Below are 22,592 nucleotides of genomic sequence, written 5' to 3' on the forward strand. Positions count from 1 at the left end.
ATGGAAACTGAGGCAGATAGAAGTTAAATGATGTACCTAGGGTCTTTCAGGTAATAAGTATCTAAAGATAAATTTGAATTTCAGTCTTGCTAATGACAGGTCCAGGGCTCTATACTCTGCTATCTCTAGCAGTAATAAATGTTGCACTGAAGTCAAAAGGACAGCCTGAGAAAAATGCATTAAATATGTCAGGGTTACACAGCTAGTATGTATCTGACACTCGATTTGAACTCGTCTTCCTGAGTACAAGCCTAGCTATTTTCTACATCACCTAGCTACCTCTAATATAGATATAACAGGTATTTATCTTATTTAAAGAAACACAGAGTTAAAGAGGCTAAATGATATGTCTAACTCATGCAACTAATCAGTGGCCAAGTCAAGATTTACAGTCTAATTTCTCAGTACCAAATCCAATCAATTCAATGTTCTTCCCTCCTCTTCTCTTCTACTTTTCCCCTTATATTTAAAAAAGTTCTTTCTTCTAACTTTTTTCTTTTGCCTCTTTCATTCTTATCCATCTCTAATGAAATTCATTTATGGAAAAAAAATTTCCCAACATTGAAGCCTTATCTAAATTGAGTCTAAACTAATATGCCAGCCAGCCATAGCATCCAGTAATTATATGAACAGAAATAGTCACAAGTCAATCATATGTTTGCATCACTCGTTCTTCCAACAAATTAAAAAGTGTTTGTTGAACACTTACAACATGCATTATCGTGTAATATATATCTCTGTTCAGGAGCTACATAAGCCAAAGAGTAAAGATTTCCCAGTGCCTGGAGAAGGCATTGGAAATGTTGCATGCTGAAAGAAAAAGTATCATTGGCTCTGCAAATTATTTAAGAAATTCTTCCTAGAAGATGTAATTCCAGAGATAGATGACTTGCTGGGTTGTCACTTGATATAATACTGAAGTGTTCAGATAAAGAACATTGTGGAGGTTTTCAGAGGTATCAAATACTCACTGAGAACCAGACTAAAACACAGTTGGGAAATGTTTAACAAAATAGATTTTTAAAAATGCAATAAACATAGATAATGCTAGTAGGTGGTTTTCTAAGCTGATATATTTCTATTTGAGTTTGACACCACTGTTCTACATTAAAAGAGTTATACAAAGAAAAATCATTTCCATAAGTATTTAAAGGTTTCTTTACCAAAGAGGTCCCCTGCAACCGCTTTTCTTCATGTTGAAATAAGAAGCTATTTGGTCATTATGGGGAATTTACATCTTTTTAAAGGTTCTCTCTTTCTTGTTATTGCTTAGATTTGTGACAAGGAATGGCATTACTACGTTGTCAATGTGGAGTTTCCTGTGGTCACCTTGTACATGGATGGTACAACATACGAGCCTTACCTCGTGACGAATGATTGGCCCATTCACCCATCACATATAGCCATGCAACTCACTGTTGGCGCATGCTGGCAAGGTAACTGTGGAAATTTAAGGGGACCCTAAATATCCAAATGTCAGACCATTACTATGCAGGATAGCATATAGTAGGCACTGAATGTTAAGTTGAATTAAAATAAGCTTTTAGAGGGGAGTAATTAAAAATTATAGCTATTGGTTTGACTAATTTTATTAATCCTTTCTTGATAAAATAGAGATTATGGAAACTACATAGTAATCCAAACAGTAAGCTTTTCAGATAATAAATCGTCTGAGTTGAGCCAGATGTTGATTTAAGATCAAAAGAACTATATCCATTGACTGCATGTTACTAATGATTTTTCTTGTTACTGATGTTTTGATAATTCCAAACTGGAAAATGAGAAAAAAAAAGGCTTCAAATCTTACAAATACCATGAAACAGCCACCATCTATCTTTCCCTTACCCTCCCCTCCATGCTTCTTCAGAGAAGTTGGAAGATTGTTTTACACTCATTTTGTAGAACTCAAAATGTTCATTGTTTTTAACTAGATGCATATTCTGATACTTTATGTTATACAATTTTATTGCAGAACAGTTCTTCAATAAATAGTAATCTGCTAGAATAAATTGTTTAAACATAAGATTGAGCCAAAATGAATTAAGATAAGTGGTGTGATTTCTCTTTTGGAATCCTCAAAAACTATTTTAAAAAGACACACCCCTACCTTGTGACTAAATTTTTTAAAATTCATATTTCTGAGTGTTCTAGAATTCACTCTTTTCCATATCCCAACTCTCAGTCTCCTTAACAATGTTAAGTTTCAAAATAAAATAGTATCTTTTATATCTTGTTATAGGCCTTCAATCTTGTGGGCCTCCTATCTTCACCAGTTTTTTTTATTCCTCTGAATTTTTTTTAAAATTCTTTTTACTAATCATTAGAATCTGCCTTCCATCCCTCCTACCCCATATTCCCATTGCAAAGGCAAATTTGACTTTGTTTTTTAGTCAAGCAAGACAAATTCACTCATTGGCCATGTCAAAAAATTCTCAAAGTCTATTACTTCTCTTTCAGGAGATGGGTAATATATTTTATCATGAGACCTCTGAAATATCACTAGTAATTACCATGATCTGAGTTCCTAAGTCTTTCAAAGTTGTGTGTCTTTACAATATTGTTGGTATCAAGACCAACTATTCTCCTGGTTCTATCCACTTTACTCTGCATCTGTTTTCCTGAAACCATCTTTTGAACAATAGTGTGTGTATATTGTCATATATATATATGTTTATTATATATATATAATGTATGTATATTATATAAATATATGATAATACATGTCTTGGGCTGGATTTGAACTCAGGTCTTCCTCATTCAAGACCTAGAACTTTTGCTATGTCCCCTAGCTAATATAGTATTAATTATATTATTATTAAGTGCTGGCTCCTTACAATGTTAGTGAAACACAGGCCATTTCACCCAAGGCAGTTATATGTCCAAAAAACCTATAGAAATATTTTTAGAACAACCAGACCTCTCTTAACTAAGCAACAATAAAAACTGATAACAGTTATCTACCATCAGATTTATTGAATGTAATCAAGAGAAGTTTCCCTCTACATCAGAGCTCCTTAAACTTTTTTCCTCTCACAACTGCTTTTTACCCCAGAAATTTTTATGCAGCCCCAAGTATATAGGCATATAAACTAGATATAGAAATCAAGTATTTTCTGATAATAAATCTTAATTTTGCAATCCTTACATTCAGATGCATGGCCTCTATAATGTTGTGACCCATAATTTAAGAAGCTTTGCTCTAGGTGCTATCTATAAAAAAGGTGAGATCACAAAGTCACAGAATGTAAACATTGGAAGAAATGTTGGTGATTAAGTAACCCAACTAATATAGGAAAGGAATAACCATTATAACATATAGAATAAATAGTTGCTCAGCCTCTACCTGAAGAATCTCCTTCCCTCACAGCCACACCGGCCTATAGAACATTAAACATAAAAGAATAATAGCAGAATATCAACTTATTCCAGGACCATTTCTACCTAAACTCCATCCAAAAATATAAAAAAAATAGCTGGCATGTATATATATATATATATACACATATCCATTCTAAAAACTGAAAACAAAGAACATAAACTCCACAAAATACAATAAATAAAAATAGTTTAATTTGGTTCCTTGGCATTGCTATTTTAGTAAGACGGTCAAAAAGAGAAGGAAAGTACAAAGGGCAGCAGTGGGATTAAGGGAGAAAGGAGAGGATAGCACAAGATAGACTTTGAGAACTATCTGCCAAAAGCATCCTATATTCAACTATTAAGTGTGAAGACTAGATTTACAACTACCCAATGGTGATTCACCTTGATTCCATTTCTATGAATTCCTAGGTCAATTCTCCAGTATTCACTAATGTTCACATTTGGATATATGTTCAAATATTTGTTTGATACAGACTGTCTAAAGAAGGGATTTTTCTAGGTGTTACAAGATAATAAAAAGTGACCTTGATGGATCATGTACTTTACATCCTACTGTTCCTAAGTTTAGGGAAGATTCAGACAGCTGTCTTCTTTCCAGACTGTGTCTACTGCCATGATTGAAAGCAGATGCCATCAGATTGCTCAAGCTTAACAGAACTATGCTTGTAGAGTTCCTTACCAAAGAGATCTTTTAGATTGTCTCTATGTATCTGGCTATGAGTTTCTATGGCTATGGGTTATTTATTCTGATGAGACTATATTCAATACCAATTCTAGCAAGAGTAAGTTTCCATATGACAGACATGTGGGTGTCTTGGAATCTCTCTTTCGCATGATTGCTTTAAAAATCAGATTGAAAATTATTTAAGTGGCTGCTAAATCAGCCTATTGCTCTATTCCTCAGACTGGAGTACATATATTGTTTTCCTCTCATAGCTTTATAGTACCTGTTGAGATTTTTACAGAGAACTGGCTCAGGGTTAGCCAGGGAAGGAGACCTTTGGCAAGGTACTCTGAGGACATATGGCACCTGGAATCAGCCACCATTTTGCCACAAGCTATGCCATCCTGACAATCTCCATATCCATTGATCATGAAGAACTTTCATTCTTCCACAGCATGATGGAGTCTCAGCTCATAAGCGCATACTACTTATATATTCTTTGTTTAAGCATCTGATTATAGGATTTAGAGCTAGGAAGGACCATAGAGACCATATGGTCCAGTCCCCTTGTTTTTAAGATTTGAACACTACTGCTCAAAAAAAAATGATTTGTTCAAGATTATACAGACAGTAATCCTGGCAGAGAGAATATCCTAACTCAGTTTCTCTTATTCCAAATTTAATACTCTTCCCTCACTATCTCTTCATTATGTCATGATTTTATCATATAAATAATGGAAAACAATGTTTTTTAAAATAATACTCTATCCTTTAACAGCACAAAATTGGTATCAAACCATTCAATGAAAGTCTGTTCATTAGGAAAAAACTCCATTTAAGGTGAGACCTTGTATATTATTCAAATTAAGCAGAAATGAAGGAAACATTAATCCACTTCTTTGTTCCTCAACATAACTACCTAAGCTAACATAAGAAGGCTGTCATTATATGTACTTGGAGGCAAAAGGCAAAAATCTTCCTCCTACATTGAAATCTCACCACTAACTCTATTTTGAAGAATATCAACATTTCTGATCTATAGTTATATTGACATTAGGAACAGTATTAAATCCAGAAATTGGGATCGAGACAATGGTCATAATTTTAGCTATTGCTGTTGAGAGCATTACCATTCTCACAGTCACCTAGGAATCAGGAAAACTTGAATTCAATCCTGCCTCAGATATACTCTGTGTGACTTGAATAAGTCAGTTATCTTTTGTCTATCTCAACTGCTTCATTTGTCAAATGGGGATAATATCTACCTTCCAGGGTTGTTATAAGGATCAAATAAGATAATATTTGTAGAAACAATAACCACTTAGCACAATACCTGACACATAGTTGATGCTTAATATATTTTCCCTTCAAACAATATATTTCGTACATATGCACACACATTTGGGGATGTATGTGGAAGTATATATACATATATAGATATAAAAGTCTTCTAAACAAATAAGATAATGGTACAGAATGATAAGAAAGATATGTAGATTAATGGGAATGGGATAAAGAAAAACAACATGTATATTCCAAAGGTTATAACTCTTTTTTTTTTTTTTTTTTTTTTTTTTTGAGGCTGGGGTTAAGTGATTTGCCCAGGGTCACACAGCTAGGAAGTGTTAAGTGTCTGAGACCAGATTTGAACTCTGGTCCTCCTGAATTCAGGCCTGGTGCTCTATCCACTGCGCCACCTAGACGCCCCAGTTATAACTCTTTCAAATTCAGATAGAAAGAAGAGGGCAAGAGAAAACAGTTGGGGAAGAGGATTAGGGGAGGATCTTTGGAGATGGAGCAGGTTAACTAACAGGAGGGAACAGTAGCAAGATGAAGTAAATCAGGAGGGATAGGAAATGAAATATTCACAAATATAACGATCAGGAGTAGAATTTGTTATGCAAAAATAAAAAGTAATGGAAATAATCATGACCTCAGACAAAGTTAAAAGTAAAATAGATTTAATGAAAAGAGAAAAAATAGGGAAACTATATTTTGTCAACCATATAAATCATTATTTTTAGACCATTTAAAATAACAAGATCATATAAAGTTAGAATATTGATGCTGTGTAGACAATGACAAATTGATGAAGTTAAAAAAATATGGAAAGACCTGGACTTATGAAGAAATATGTTATCTACTTTAAGAGAATCAGTGGATAAACAAGCATAATAGTCATATAGATACATCTGAATATATATATATATATTTAATTATAGCTATCTATGTATATGTATGTATATGTTCACACATATCCATACACACACACATATGTATATAGTGTATAGCCACATTTAATTATACTTTTCTTGTGCAAAGGAAGAGAAGAAAAAAAATTACATTACATCAGCAGAGAATTACAGAAAAGCTACAAGGAAGCAATGAAAAGATGTGCAGCTCTGAACATATAACGTATAGTATTTATTGTTTAGTTTTCTTAAAATTGATTTTTTGTTTTATATTTTGAATCCTCTCTTTTTATTCTGCTATGCATATGACAAATTTTTTTCCTATTTTGTATAAGGTAGGGTTTAAGAGAAATACACACACACACGTTCCCTTCCCCTTTCTGTCTCACTTGTCTTCCATATCCAGTCTTCTATTAAGATTCTACCTCTATAACACCTCTCCCATCTGCCTCCTTTTCTTCCCTCAAATAGCTATACCTTAGCTCATACCCTCATCACCTCTCACTAGAATTTTTATAATAGTTCTCCCTTTCTACAATATCTGCCTTATCTATCTAGTTCATTCTCTACCCAGCTAACATAATCTTCTTAAGGCACAGATCTGACCCTCCACTCTCCCACCTTAAAATTCTTCAGCAATCCCTTATTGCCTCTAAGAAAAAATGCAAACTTCTTAAGCCTTCCATTTGTGACCCATTTCCACAGCATTTCACATAAAATCTTCCCCCCTACACAGTCTGTTTTGACCTGGACTCATACTGTGATTTCAATAGTTTAAGGGACTCTCAAGAGTCATGCTCCTTCTACCAATGCAAGTCCCTACCTTTATAATTTATTATTATAGAGACTTGCCTACAACATTGAGAGTCTCAGTTATTTGCCCAGGGTGACACAACTACTATGTGTCACAGGTAAGACTTGTGTCTAGGTTTTCCTGGCTGTCTCTCCATCAATGATGCTGCCTCTTAATACATACTCTAAAGCCTTACCAAACTGCCCTGCAGGCTGTCCTCTGAACAAGACAATTCATCGACTGCTTCTGTGTTCCCACAAGCCATTCCCAGGCAGAGAATGCACTTCTTCCTTGTTGCCACCTTAAAGAATCTTTTTTTTTCCATCATAATTCAGCTGAAAGACCACCTCATTGGCAAATCTACCCATTTCTCTAGTTAGTAATGTTCTCTCTAATGCCAGATTACCTATTTTTGCTTATTAGTGTTCATATTTTAAACAGATAAATATATAATGTCAACTTTTTGAAGGCAAGGGCTGCTTTGGCCTTTTTATTTCCAGCACCTAGCATGTGCTTAATAAACACATGTTGAATCGAAAGCATGAGATGACTTGGCCCTATCTTGTTCAGCCCAGGTTATAAAGTCTTCATTACCATGTTAACATCTCAGTCACCATTGTTGTCAACCTTCTTGTTCCTCACTCCAATTCACTAAAGAAGGAGACAAAGGCATCTTTAAATCAGATCTCTAATTAGATCCCTATGGCTGATTTAGCCTTTTCTATACTTAGTCCTATATTCAACAAGTTCCCTTTGATTCCCTGTTCTCCCTATAATTGAATTACCATCAACTGAAGTAAAAAACTCTTGTTTCCTGCTCTCTCATCTCATATCATTTTCCCTATCCTGCCTAGCCCTACTCCTCCCTAAGTCCCAATCCACTTCTTCCCTCCTATTTCTCTCCGTCTTCTGGAAATCCGTCTCTGTTATAAAAAAATTCTCATTCATCCTGGATCTCTTCAGTAGTTTTTCCATCTAATATCCACTATCAGCAGTATTGGCTGTGCCTTTTCTCATCTTTTTTTGCTCCTTTCCTTCTCTCTGACACATACATACACATTAGGTCAAGAGGAGAAGTGTCCTGCTGACATCTGTCTGCATTGCCCTTTTCAGGTCCTTCTTACTACCAGCTATGTGGTGTAATTCTATTTTCTGAAGGAGTATAATATTCTTCCTTTGTGCTGCATCCCTCACCCTTATCTTTGGTAATATCCCTTTAAACACCCAATCCTCATAATTAACTTCTTCAACCCAAATATTTCCATCCCCACTCCACCTTAACTACCCACAATGGCAGTTGTAATTGACAGATCATTGTCCCTATTATTGTTATACATCTTTCATCTTGATTCCTTTCTTCTAATTCTGTTTTTCATCGTTACAATGATTTTCAGTCTCTATCATTCTTCATTCTCCCATTCTCCCACTACTGGTCTCGCTTTTAATTTTTCATAGTCTTGACTCCTCTGCTCAAAACCCTTCAATTGTGCCCTACTATTGGTTGACTGTAGGAAGAAACACACTATCAAAAAATTGATGTGAGCCTAGGAATTAATAGAGTGTGTATGTGCGTGTGTGTGTGTGTGTGTGTGTGTGTGTATGTGTGTGTAGTCATGTGTATATACAGCACTACTAGAATATTTGGGGGAAGTGTTTTAGTAAAAAAAAAAAAAGTTAATGCATTCTCTGAAAATGATTCATTACCATGTTTATTTTTAAAATTTAGAATATAAATTCTGTGATACATATAGAAATATCTTATTTAAAAAATAAAGATTTTTTAGTGTCTTTCATTATTTTAAGGCTATATCATGACTGCCTCAAGTATGAGTATTTCAAATAACTTATCTGCCTACTAATAAATGCTAATTGAATTGATTTTCCCACTCTGAGTCAATAATGAATAGAATGCATTCCAGAACTGTGTTTCTGGCCAAAAAGTCTTTATATCTTATGAACAAAAAACTTCTCTGAAGCAACTGTCTGCTAAACAAAAGCATTTAGCTAAGAATATCATTTGGTTGTAGATTATCCAAATTGTAAAGCAGATTTATACTATCTCTATATTAGCCTTTTATGGGTCAGTCATTAAGCAAGGAACTGAATAAGGAACTTAACTGTGGGTAAGAACATCCCAAACCAGATTTCATTAAGGTGTTGTGTCTCTGCAGTACTCAGAACTGCCAAAAGAGGGTCAAGGTCACAAAGGTAACTCTGAGAACTGGGACCAGGTTTTCCTGGAGCAAGAGTGAGGAAACTTTTTTTTCTGCTAAGGGCCATTTGGATATTTATAATATCATACACATGCCATACAATGTTACCAATTTACAGAACTCAAGCAGTGGGAGCTTTCAGGTCATTGTCTGTGGTTGCCTTGACAAGGGCCAGACCAAATGATTTCATGGACCACATAAGGCCTGTGGGTCAAATGTCCTGCACCCCTGTCCCGGAGAATAAAAATGCTGGCTTTTATGCTATGTCTTATCTCCTATTTCTTAAAGGAGAATTAACACTTTCCATTGATAAGAGACCTGAGAGAGGAGAAAGAATAGATTCATGCAACAGAATAAATTGTTGCTATGCCTTGAAGGGCACAATTTGACAAGTCCTATACTAATTCTCCTGGTTTCCAGTCAGTTTTGTACCCAGTGATACCTGACTATAGGTCAGCATGAAATATTCCTCTATGTCAATGATGTGAAACTTAATTAGAAATGGGAACTACTCAACCATACTTAAGGATCCCTGAGGGCTATATATTGATGTAGAATACATATAAACATTATCTGTTTTATTTTATTTTTATTTATTTTGTTATCTATGTCCCAGTTACATTTTAATCTGGTTCAGGCAGTAGGTAACCAAATGTTTAATATGTCTGTTCTATGTAAATTTTTCGGACTTTCTAGTAGTGTAAATCTCCCCAAATGTCAGGTTTAGCACTGTTGTAAGGGACTGTAAGCAATACAGCAATGTTAAAAAACATGGTATCTGAACTTAAAGAACTTTCAATTTAGCTGATAAAAGGAGATGGACACATAATGAGACATGTACACGTGCAATGAAAAAGGCCATAGGAGAGGAGGAGAGAGAGGAGCACAATGCGGAAGAGTGTGAGGGGGTGAGCACGAGAGAGTGAGTGGGGAAGGACACAAGAGATATTATGGGCTGGGGGGTCAGAGTGAGAGGGGGAGAATGAGAGTAGGCAAGCTGTGGGAGGGATAGAGCGAGGGGAGGGAAGCAAGAGATCATTGTGAGCTGGGGGTCCTCCAAGAAAACATCACAGAGAAGATGAGACTTGATCAGGTCTTGACTGATAGATAGGATGTAAATGCAGAGGGTGTAATAGAAAGAGTGTTGTCTTGGACTACAAAAGATGTAGATTCCAGCCTAGTCTCTCATACTACTATATGATCTTGGGCAAGTCATTTAACCACTTCTAAATTTTAGCTAGAGGTGTTATACCTATAGATCACAATCTAGCAAATTAATTGGGAGGATCAAATGAGAAAATATATGTAAAGTGTTTTGCAAACTTTGAAGGACAATATAAATGTCAGATATTGTCATAAGAAAATAGAGCATTTCATGTAGAAAAACGAAAAGAAGAAATATGTAGAAATAATATGAATCTCCCATTTGAATAAACAAGAATAGCTCACGTTTCTCCTAATGATTCTGTTTTTCTCTTCTAACAAAGACAGTAACTTTCAATTTTTGCATGTCCCTCCAGATACAGAAGCTACTTTAAATGCTCTAATGTAATGATACCCTTTAGGGGATCTGGAGGTATCCATTTACACTAAATGACACTTTTATAGTTCTTCAGTCTCCTCCATTAGATGGTAGCTGTCATTTTTCTTACTCCCCACCTTCAATATTGTTCTGCCTATATTTTCCTAAGCATTGATTTCAGCTTTTTGTCTTCTAATTATCCTCTTTATTAACTAACTTCTGATATCTAAGGATCAGCATGGATCTTATTTGGTCTTATTAAATGATCTATGGAATGAGTATGGTAGAAAGGAAATCTCTTTAACCTTAAATGTGCTCAAAAATTCATTGGGTAGATTGGAAGTTCCACATTATTCTTTATACACATTCACACACACACACACACGCATATATACATATATATATTTTTTTATTTACAAGACATATGCATGGGTAATTTTACAACATTGACAATTGCCAAACCTTTTGTTCTAATTTTTCCCTTCCTTCCCACCCCCCAGATGGCAGGTTGACCAATACATGTTAAATATGTTAAAGTATAAATTAAATACAACATATGTATACATGTCCATACAGTTGTTTTGCTGTACAAAAAGAATCGGGCTTTGAAATAGTGTACAATTAGCCTGTGAAGGAATCAAAAATGAAAACATACAAAAATATAGAGATTGGGAATTCTATGTAGTGGTTCATAGTCATCTCCCAGAGTTCTTTCATTCTATTGGTTTAGTTCATTACTGCTGTATTGGAACTGATTTGGTTCATCTCATTGTTGAAAATGGCCACATCCATCAGAATTGATCATCATATAGTATTGTTGTTGAAGTATATAATGATCTTCTGGTCCCGCTCATTTCACTTACCATCAGTTCATGTAAGTCTCTCCAGGCCTTTCTGAAATCATCCTGTTGGTCATTTCTTACAGAACAATAATATCCCATAATATTCATATACCACAATTTATTCAGCCATTCTCCAAATGATGGGCAGCCACTTAGTTTCACTTTATTCTTTAAGTGGAGACAAGATGGCTATTTGCTAAAGGTGAAGCAGAAGACATTCATGTGACATTTGAGACCCCTTCATATCTTACCAATCTTTGTAACATTGTTTTATTACACTATTTTTTTAAAAGATTAGTTGTTTCTTTTTTTTTTGCTTGCTAATTCCTATCCATCATGCAAATACTAGTCCAAGTACAATAGAGGCAGGGATTTATTCACAAAATCCAGTTCTTAAATTTTCAATGTGAGCGTTTACACCTTGAAAATCAGCAAATGTTATCAATGAGGGATTGAGTTATTGTTTTGTTGTTTTCTAGTTTTAGTTAATAAACTGAGAAGGGAAAATATTCATACTGAGGATTAAACCTTAAAAGTATCATTCATGTATTTTGGAGAAGCTCCTATTATACATTTAACAAAACAGTCTTGAAGAAAGGAAACAGTTCTTAATCATGTATTGTAGGCAGAGTAAAGGCCTGGATGCTAGAAGAAATACAGAGTTTGAAGGAAATCAATCTAAAGAAAGACACCAACCATAGTTATTATACAATGATACATAATAAGTGATCAGAAATAGAAAATTGTCTGAAAGTTTTAGAAGATGGGTGGGAATTCAGCCAACAATGATTTGGGGGGAGGGAGAGGATACTACAGTCAGCAAATCTAAGAGCACAATACATCTTAAGGGGCAGAAGTTAATCTAGTTTGGAGAGTAATGATATGAATTATAGTTGGAAAGGCAGGTTAGTGCCTGAATATGAAGGGCCTTGAATACTATGTGAAGAAATAAGAACTTTACTTCATAGGCCATAGGGAGTCACTAAAGATTTTTGAGATGAGGAATGCCATGACAAGATCTATTGTAATTCCAAGCAGTATTATGAAGGATGGATGAAATCAATCGATTAATAATCATTTATTAAGCACCGATGTTCCAGGCATTGTGCTAGGTGTTGAGGATTCAAAAAGAGGCAAAAAGTCCCCACCCTAAAGGAGTTTATAATATTTTAAAATTTTATTTTATTCTGAACTTAAGAAATAAACATTTTCATAACAGAGTAGAATAAAAAAGATAATTGCACATAAAACTGCAAATCTATTATGTACAACTTGCTATTCATTTTAAATATATAATAAAATTATCATGTAACTTTTTTTTTCTTTCCTCTCTACTCCCCAGCCCTACAGATGGCTTATTATATACAAATATCTGTGTATACATACATATGTGTATATATTCTATTCTATACATTCTATACATAAATCTGTTTAGCAAGGAGTTTACAATGTAATGGAGGAGGCTATATACAAACACATATATACTTGAGAATTTCATCAGCTCCCATGGACTCAATTATTGTAGGTAATGATACTCAGATCTACTTATTCAGACCAAACATCTTTGTTGGTCTCCATTCCTATGACTCCATCTGTTTTTTGGACATCTCAAACTCTGAGGATTCAGTTCTCAGACTCAGAACTAAGTTAAGTCCAGTGAAGGTCTGAATCGTTAGAACTTTCCAGGTAAAAGACAGGGATTAGAATCATCTAAACAAGGATATATCTGCAATCATGTTACAGGAAAATCCAACCAGATAAGCATTAAACCCTACCATAGCTCAGACTGACTGCAAAAAGCTCTGAAAGTCTATGGGTTCTCTAATCTTAGCCATTCTCATGAGCTTTGGAGGACACAGCACTCTAGAGCTCCAGGATCCCAGATAATAAAGACTAGGACTGTACTGATCCACAGCTTTCCCTCTAAAATTGCTTAGGGTCTGGGGCTGTAAAAAAAAAAAATCCCTCCCAAGAAGGAGATGTGGTATCATCTTCAAAGAAGTGGTAATTGAAGAAACAAGAATTGGTAAAATTTCCAGTTTTGAAAAAGCAAGCCAAGGACAAATCCTTAGGATACCCACAATAAGTGTCAAAAAAAAAAAATTAGGGAGCTACCCAAAGAGATAGAAATGTGGTTTAGAAAACTAGGATGAAATTCAAGGAAGGGCAAAACCAAAGAGAGAAAGCCAGAAAAGTTGGTCAATAGTTTTAAAAGCTAAAGAAAAGTCATGAAGAAGAAGGGGATTTAGAGGTCATTGCTGACTTTAGAGAGCAGCTCACACTGAAGAGTTGGACCAGAAACCCAAAGCAAGAGCTTGAGGAGAGAGAAGGGAGGGAAGAAGAGAAGATATTGGTATAAAGTACTTTTTCCAAAGTTTAGTAATAAAAGGAAGGATTGAAATTAGACAGTAACTCAATACACCAGATATGTCAAAAAATGGCTTTTTTTGAGAAATTGGATAGGAAAGAGAGTAAAAGTCAGAGGACATAAGAAGGGATCACTGCTGAAGCAGCATCCTGGAGAGGTCATCACAGAACGGATTCAAGAACTAGATAAGGAAGGAGCTTCTGTGCTGAGTAGGGGCAGCTCTTGTTCAGTGACAGGCAGGAAGGAGAGGGAAGATGATGATTGATACTGAGGAGATCTGAAGAACAGAGAAGGGGAATCTGAGGAAGTTCATATTGAATGACCTAAATCTTCTCAGTGAAATAGGAAACTAGGTCATCTGAAGTAATTGTGGCGGCTTGTAGGGGAGAAGAGAGAATAACTGGTTTGAAAAGCTGCTGTGGGAAATGAGATAAGAAATCAATAAGGATATAGTAGAAGGTACTGTGAATTTGTAATGGGTAAAATCTGCTTGATTTGTGACTTTGTCCATCAAAACTTGGCAGCTGTAGAAGAGAAGTGTAGAAATCAGATAGTAGGGGTTACCTAGGGAATAGGGATCATTGATCAGGAATGACAGGTGATGGGGTGTTAAGGGATTCTAGGGCTGTACCAAGTGAAATATTAAAGTAGCAGATCAAAGGTCAAGGCAAATAAAAACAGAGTGGGAAAGACAATTGAGATAATAACAATGAGTCAAGGAGCAAAGGTCATGTGATAGGGCTTAAACCTTCAAAGGCATTTGCATTTTAATAAGAGATTCTATGAAATATCAAACTCTGGGCCTTACTCAGACTTTGATAAGAAGATGATAATATGATCTGGGTATATGACTGGATGGAATGGGATGGGAATGCAGAGCACTAATACTAGAATTTCAGGTGGATAAGAGGAGTCTTTGGCCAGAGTGGGGTGGGGGCACAGAAAAAATTCAAATTATACTATCTAGACAACCACACACTCTGCCTTAATTAAAGCTAGCTAATAAATGTCCTAATCCATTAACCTTATATCCATACACATTCCAAAGGTATTTTCTCCCAGGAGCTGTTAAACCTATTGTTGATTACATTAGTTTTTAATCATTTATTGGAATGTAGATTTAAAGCTAAAAAGGTCCAACTAGTCCAATTCTATCATTTTTATAAATGAGGCTCACATTTGCCCAAGGTCACCAAGATAGGCAATGACAGAGTTGAAAGTAGAACCCAGGCTGTCTGACCTCAAATTAAGTATTCTTCCCAAATTGAGTTCTCAATCATTCATCTATAGGGCTGAAATAATGCTCTGATTAGCTGTATAGGGAATGTCATGATACATGCAAATCAGGCTAATTTCACAGGTCAATGCTGCTAACCTATATAGCACACCAAAAAAGGATTATTTATTTAATCAGTATTTAACTTTTTTTGTGAATTTTGCTTTGAGAGCATCAAGGGAAATCATTATATTGTATGATCTGTTGGATATAGCTTCCAATTTTGACATACTTGAAGACAAGCTGTTGAAGGAATTGCAATGGAATACACCTGAAACTATAAAGCAATGATTAAATTCTTCTTGCTGACCTCTCTCAAGGGGTATCACAAAATTCTCACAATAAAATCAAATTAAATTCACATTATGGTAAAAAAAAAAAAAGTTTGCCTCTCACTTTAAGTTTTTACTTATTTTCACAGCCTTTGTTTTATTTGCTCTTGATCCTAATCCTATTAATAGAGCAGGAATAGTATTTTTTATCAAAGCTAGTTTAAAGTAACTCACCTGGTCTAGACCTAGGTTTCATAAATTCTGGCTCTACGTCCTTCCCACAAAACCATCCCACTTGGCACACACTTTGATGGAAGGTGCTAAGGAGTACATGAAATCACCCTGCCAAATAGGAGGAGAGGTTACAGTGACCTAGCACAAAGCCTAAGCACATAGGAGAATTTCCTTAGACTACCAACCACCTTCTCAATCACTCAAGCTCACACCATCAAGGTCGTTCTCATCCCAGATATCCATTTCATTGCCAAATCTTGTTATTTCTATCTTGGACTATCTTTCCTTTATGACCAATTCTCTACGTTTAAACAAGTTTTGAACCTCATCTCTCACCCTCATTCCTTCAGCAGCCTTCTAACTGGTCTCCCTGCTTCCACTTCTTCCCAATCCAATCTACTCTCCATTTGGCTGCCCAAATTATTTTTCTAATGCATAAGTCTAACCATATCACCCCTTGTTTCCTCCAGGAGGAATATATAAAATCTTCATATCTTCTTCACTTTTCAGACTTCTTACACTTTATTCTCTCTCATTCACTGCATTGTCCCGCTACAGAGTAGGGCACATGACCTCCTGCCTCCTGTATTGCATTTCCTGTCTTCCATACCTGGAAAGTCCTGTGTCCTCACCTCAGCTTCTCAGGTTCCCTGGCATCCACCAAGACTCATATCCAAGCCTGCCTCTGCAGGAGGCCTTCCCTAGGTTCTGTCTGTATCTTGTACATACCTAATTACTTACATGCTATTCCTATCATTTTAATGTAAGTTCCTTGAGAACAGGGTCTGAGGTGCCTTTCTTTATACCCCTAGTGCTTAGCACAGGTAGCTATGCTTACTATAAAAAGTGCTAAAGTGCTAAATAAATGCTTGTTGACTGAATGACTGATCATGTCAATGGCATCCACATTAATTTTTCTTCTCCATTTTCTTATATCTTCCCTTAGACTTCCCTGCCAGATTAACCTCCTTTTTAAAAAATTTTTTCTCAAATTTTTAAAAAGTTGAATCATATTTTCCTCAGTTACATGTAAAACATTTTTAAACATTTGTTGGGTTTTTTTAAGTTTTGAATTCCAAGTTATATCCATTTCTCCAGTTCCAAATTATATCCCTTACGTCCTTCCTCTCTTCCCCCTTCCCTGAGACAGTAAGCAATCTGATAAAGGTTATACACGTACACCAATAAACCACTTTTTTATGTTTTCAGATTTATTTTTCACATATAAATCACATGTAAAAACAACTAACATTCTTTTTCTTTAAAGTTTTGAGTTCCAAATTATATTTCTCCCTCCTCTCCCTTTTCCCTGAGATGGTTCACAGTCTGCCACATGGACTAATCTTCTTAATACACAATTTTGGTAATATCACTCTCCATTGCCTGCCTATTACAACTCCTTTGCCAAGCATCCAAGGGCCTTCACGATTTAACAACTTTCTTTCTCTTCCACAAGGATATGTTCTAGGAAGTAGTCAAAGAGAACAAAGCTATTTCCCAAATAGGTCTATGAGTTCCTCCCCCTGTGCCTCTGTTTGTGGTGTTTCCTCTGCCTAGAATTGTCCTTTTCCCTCAGTTACTTAGGGATAAGATACCTTACTATTCTTAGAAGCAACAGAAAGAGCAGCCTAACTTGTATTATAGTTGCTGGAGTAGTTGTTTTATTTCCTCAGTTAGAACATATGCTCCATGAGGTTAGTTATCACATTTCATTCTTCTTTGTCCTCCTCTCAATGCCTCAGATGACACCTTTTACATACATATTTGGCATCTGCGAAATAAATGAATCCAAAGAACCAAAGGAAATGCTTCCAGTATGTTGAACATATCATCTACAAAAAATTTACATGAGGACATAAAGAGAATTACTCAGGAGAGGGAGCCATAGTGAATTGGAACATCCACATGGATGAGCTCACAGATATGTACAAAAATCCAATGAAATATGTTCCCGGACAACCCACAGTAAAATGAAAAGTACTAGTCTGAGTATTTTATGATCCCCATTTAACAGGTAAGAAAGTTGAGGCTGAGAGAGATTGACTTGCCTAAGGTACAAAAGAGTCACAAGTGTCTAAGGCAGATTTTGAATTCAGCACTTCCTTCTCAGTTCAATAAGCCAAGAAGAACATTACACAAACAACCAGGAAATTTGACTACTAGTCCTGGTTCTTCTATATGATCTTAGAATCATATAGATCATTAAGGGCCTTCCCTGGCACTTAGTTTACCAATCTATTAAATAACTAAATTGATCATCACTTTTCTACCTCCCAGGCTTCTTGTATTTGAGAATACATTAGTATAGGAAAATACTTCTTTTGGAATCTAAGCAGAAGAACTGGCCTCTCACACACATGTTTCTCAGGGTTTGGGAACATTAGCCACTCATTACCCTACAAAATAAAATCTGTGAACTTTCTGCAACACATTGGAGCAAGTCCAGTTTCCAGGACTTAAGCCAAAGAAGTTGGTAGGATCTGATTTGCCTTAGAATGGTTTTTTGCCACGAAAAGTGGCCATTTTATGTCTTCCTTTCTCTTTTTTAATCTCATTAAAACACAGATGTTTAAATTGATGCCTTTTGGCTGCTAATTCTGGAAAGGGAATGTGAAGTCCTCTCACCCTTCTCCAACAGTTTTCAGCTCAGAGAACATTTGTGTTTCTGATTTACACACCCCTGAAAATAGGAGTTTATTATAATGGAAAGGCTGACAAGACCCTTAAATATAGTGGGACTAGTGAGTGCAGCCATACTGGCATGCATAAAACATCACTTCATTAGGATTCTAGCCATTCAGTGAACATCTGGGAAGTCAAGTCCCCAGATTTTTGCATCAGCAAATGAATTTCAGGGCAGTGTCATTGTCTCCATTGCCAAATAGTGATTTTCCTTATGCATATAGATGGGGGTCATTTTATTGCTTGGTTTAAAAGCCTTCATTGGTTTCCCCCAAAAGTTCCAATCCCTCTGTCCAGCATTTAAGCCTTTCCCAAATCTAGTTCCACCCTACCTTGCCAGTCTTCTCCTGTACCATTCTCATTCTCATATTTGAGCCAAATTGGATTGACTCTTCATTGCTAGCCACATACACTGTGCCTTAGGTCATGTTGTCCCCTTTGCTTGACATTCTCTCTTTCCTCCTTCTCCCCTCCCCCAAATTGTGAAATTTTTTAAAGCCCAATTCCAATACCATTATCTCCTCTTGACCTCTTCTCTGATTCCTTCTGTCAATAATTACTACTACCTCATTGACCCTCCTAGCACTTTGTACCATTTAAAAACATCAATGGTATAATAATCTGCACTTATTTAAGATTTACAAAATACTTTCCTTACATTATCCCAATTGATCCTTCCAAAAGCCCTGTGACTAAGTGCTATTATCATTCCTATTTGCAAAAGATGAAACTGAAACTCAGTGAATTTGTGTCTTGCTTGGGATCATACAGCTTACAAATTAACTGAGATGAGATGACTTCTGACTCCACATCCAGTACTCTTAACAACTGCACCAACCTCTAAGACAGTACACTCATATTCAAAAGGATCCCTGCAAGTTGCAAATTATCCTAGAAAAATCACAAATTTATATTATGTTGTTTTGTATTTGGGGTGGGGAGGTGGTTAGATGGCAGTGGATAAAGTCCCACGCCTGGAGTCAGGAAGGCTCATCTTCCTGAGTTTAAAATCAGATCTCAGATACTTCCTAGCTGTGACCCTGTTAAATAAGCAATTCACTTTACCCTGTTTCTTTATCTGTAAAGTGAGCTAGAAAAGGAAATGGCAAACCACTCCAGTAATCTTTGCTGAGAAAACCCTCAAACAGGTCAAAAAAGAATCTAACACCACTAAAAATGGCTAAACAAATTGTATTTTTATTTATTTTGCTAGACATTTCCCAATATCATTTTAATCCGGTACAGGCTGAATGTCGTATTTGACACTTCTGACGTAAGACATTTATTATAGTTACTTGTGTATCTTTCCTATCCTTTCTACTGCATTGTAAAGTTCCATGATTCACAGTCCAGGGGCTTTGACTCATTCAAACTTTGTATCTTCCTCAGCACCTGAATTCTGGTGCTCTGAATAAAGCAGGTGCTTGGCAAATACTGAATTGACTGGAATTAAATTGCACTGAAATGAACCCTTTCCCTCTGTCCCTGTGGATAATGCCCTGTGCTGCTTTTCTCATAGGAGGTGAAGTTACAAAACCACGGTTTGCTCAGTATTTCCATGGTAGCCTGGCCAGTCTCACAATCCGCCCAGGAAGAATTGAGAGTCAGAAAGTGATTTCCTGCTTGCAGGCCTGCAAGGAAGGTTTGGATATTAATTCCCTGGAGAGTCTTGGCCAAGGAATAAAGGTAAGAAATGAACTGACATCGTCTTTGATAACATTTGGAACTGATTTATGAAGTGGTGCATCCTGGGTAGAGTACACATAGTATGAGTGTACTCCCAGAAGCTATGTGGCTTCCTATAATGTCCCAGGGAAATAAAGTGTCATAGCAGAGAAGCAGTGACAGCAGAGAGACAAATGTTCCCATGGCATCCGAGTTGAACCCTAGAAAGCGAGACGCCATAATCTCTGAAAACATCCAGGTCAGACACACTCTCATGTTCATATCAGCTCCTTATGCAGAAGCAGACCAGTTATCAATGCCTTCTGGGTAAGACCTGCTTCTCATTTTAAAAGACATAGATTATTTGGGAAACAATAAAGGCAGAAAGTAAAGGTTATTCCTTGTATTATGAGTTATAAGAGGTCACTGATTCAGCACCCTCACTAAGCAGCAATGCTGTGAAAAGATGAGGGTATCAGAAAATGTTAATCCAGTCCCTAGCTCTGTCACTGAATATTCCATATCTTTGAGCAAGTCGTGTAAGTGATGATGGTGGTGAGAGTTACTTTTTATATAAAGTCTATCATGGCCATGTACTGTGTTATCATTTTATAAAGATCTCATTTGATTTTCAAAATTCTGGATGCTAACATTATTTTCATTTTACAGTTGACAGAATTAAAACAATAAGGAGTTAAGTGATTTGCAAAATTTACACACCCAGTAAGTCTCTGAGATTGAATTCAAACTGAGGTCTTCGTGACTTCAGGACCAGTACTCTATTCACTGTGCCACCTAGCTGTCTCAGTTTTCTGCTAAAAAGTTAAGATAAAAATGTTTTTTATTTTATAGCATTTTAAAATTTAGTAAAGGTCTTACACATGTGAGAAATATCACCAAAATCTAGTGAAGTAGGTGTTATTATTATCCCCATGGGGATTCTTTAAATTGAACCTTAAGAGAGGTTAACTACATTGGCCCATGGTCATATAACTTAATCAGGAGGCAACTAGGCAGTTCAGTAAATAGAGTGCTGGGCCTGAAGTCAGGAAGACCCAAGTTCAAATCCAGCCACAAACACTAAATAGCTATATGATACTGGACAAGTCACTTAACACTGTTTTCCTTAATCCACTAGAGAAGGAAATAGTGAATCACCTTAGTATCCTTGCCAAGAAAACCCCATAGACAATATGGTCCACAGAGTTACAAAGGTTCAGACACAACTGAATAACCAAACAACATGATGCAGCTTAATAGGTGTCAGGGAGGATTTGCATCCAAGTCTCCCTGATTCCAAAATTTGATCCCCCTTCTCTACGATGCTCCCTCTGTTAGAAATGAAATCTAATAAGAAGGAAAATAGCCCAGCAAACACAAAGTGCCCATCTGTGGTGTCAAGAGTAGCCCCAGACCTATCCTAGCATTAGGAGCATAGGCTTTCCCCGTCCAGGGTCCTGAAGACACTCTGGGCCAGAGAGAACCACCATCATTCCTCTTTCAGTCCCTTTTTCTATTTGCCTAGGACTTGTATTTCCCAGGCTGTGAACAGCTGCTTGATAGTGTAGAGCTTCACATATATTATCTAGGCAAATAACTTTCCAATCCCTGTGTCTAACGCCTCTTTATTCACTCTCTTAGCTTTCCTGCCAACTAGGTATGAAGGAACATCAAGCAGGCAGTTCTCTAAAAGTCTAATTAAGCAAGCAGATTACATACAAAAGTAAGAAAAGTTTCCACAAATGAATCCATATTAGGAAATATAAAAATCCCAGACAGAGCAAAATGGCACTATCGATACATGGTATAAAAGAAAATAAACAATCTCTTTGCATCTACCATGGGGGGCAGACAATGTGGTACAGTGAAAAAAGCAATAAATCGGGGGTCAAGGGAAAAAGGTTCAAATCATAGTTGTTCCTGTCAGCATCTATAATATTGATCAAGTTGCTTCCACATTCTGAACCTCAGTTTACTCATCTGTAAAAATAAAGGAAGTAGATTAGATAATCTTGGTGGTCCATCCGAATTCTGAGATTCTCTGATTCCTCTCCAGTCCTCAGTTTCCCTACTCTTCAATGTGAAAGTCTTAGAGTCTTTTAGTTGATATCTATCAGTCGGTAAATCTAATAGTTTACCTGCATTATGCAAAAAACTGTAGTGGATAAGACACAATCCATGTTTCATGAAGTTTTTTCTAACAAGTTAGGTTAGATTGTTATCCTTCATTCTCGAAGGGCACCAAAATGACATCACTATATAAGGGTCAAGTTACAATGTTTCTTACTGTAACTGATCAGACCAATAGAAGCTCAAAAGGCTCTGCCACAGGTCAGATACAAATAGTCCCTAAGAACATTTGAGGTGAATTCTCTAACTTTGTGCATCTCATATTTCTCCTGAGCTAATTTAATTCTGCTTTGCTCATAGAGCACAGAACCTTCTCTGATAAAAGCTCTAAGAGAGCCATTGCAAAAAGTATTAGTTT

At 36.2% G+C, this 22,592-nt stretch overlaps 1 protein-coding gene across 1 annotated transcript in view; it reads left to right on the forward strand.

Moving 5' to 3' along the window:
* Nucleotides 1-22,592, forward strand: part of CLSTN2 (calsyntenin 2) — a 939,093-nt gene that overhangs the window by 885,272 nt on the left and 31,229 nt on the right. Inside the window, exons 9-10 of the mRNA XM_074301665.1 lie at nt 1,274-1,436; nt 19,959-20,125. Of these exons, the coding sequence (XP_074157766.1) occupies nt 1,274-1,436; nt 19,959-20,125 (330 nt within the window). The remainder of the gene's footprint in view (nt 1-1,273; nt 1,437-19,958; nt 20,126-22,592) is intronic.

This window comes from Sminthopsis crassicaudata, chromosome 3 (assembly GCF_048593235.1).
Source record: "Sminthopsis crassicaudata isolate SCR6 chromosome 3, ASM4859323v1, whole genome shotgun sequence".
NCBI classification, from domain to species: Eukaryota; Metazoa; Chordata; class Mammalia; order Dasyuromorphia; family Dasyuridae; genus Sminthopsis; species Sminthopsis crassicaudata.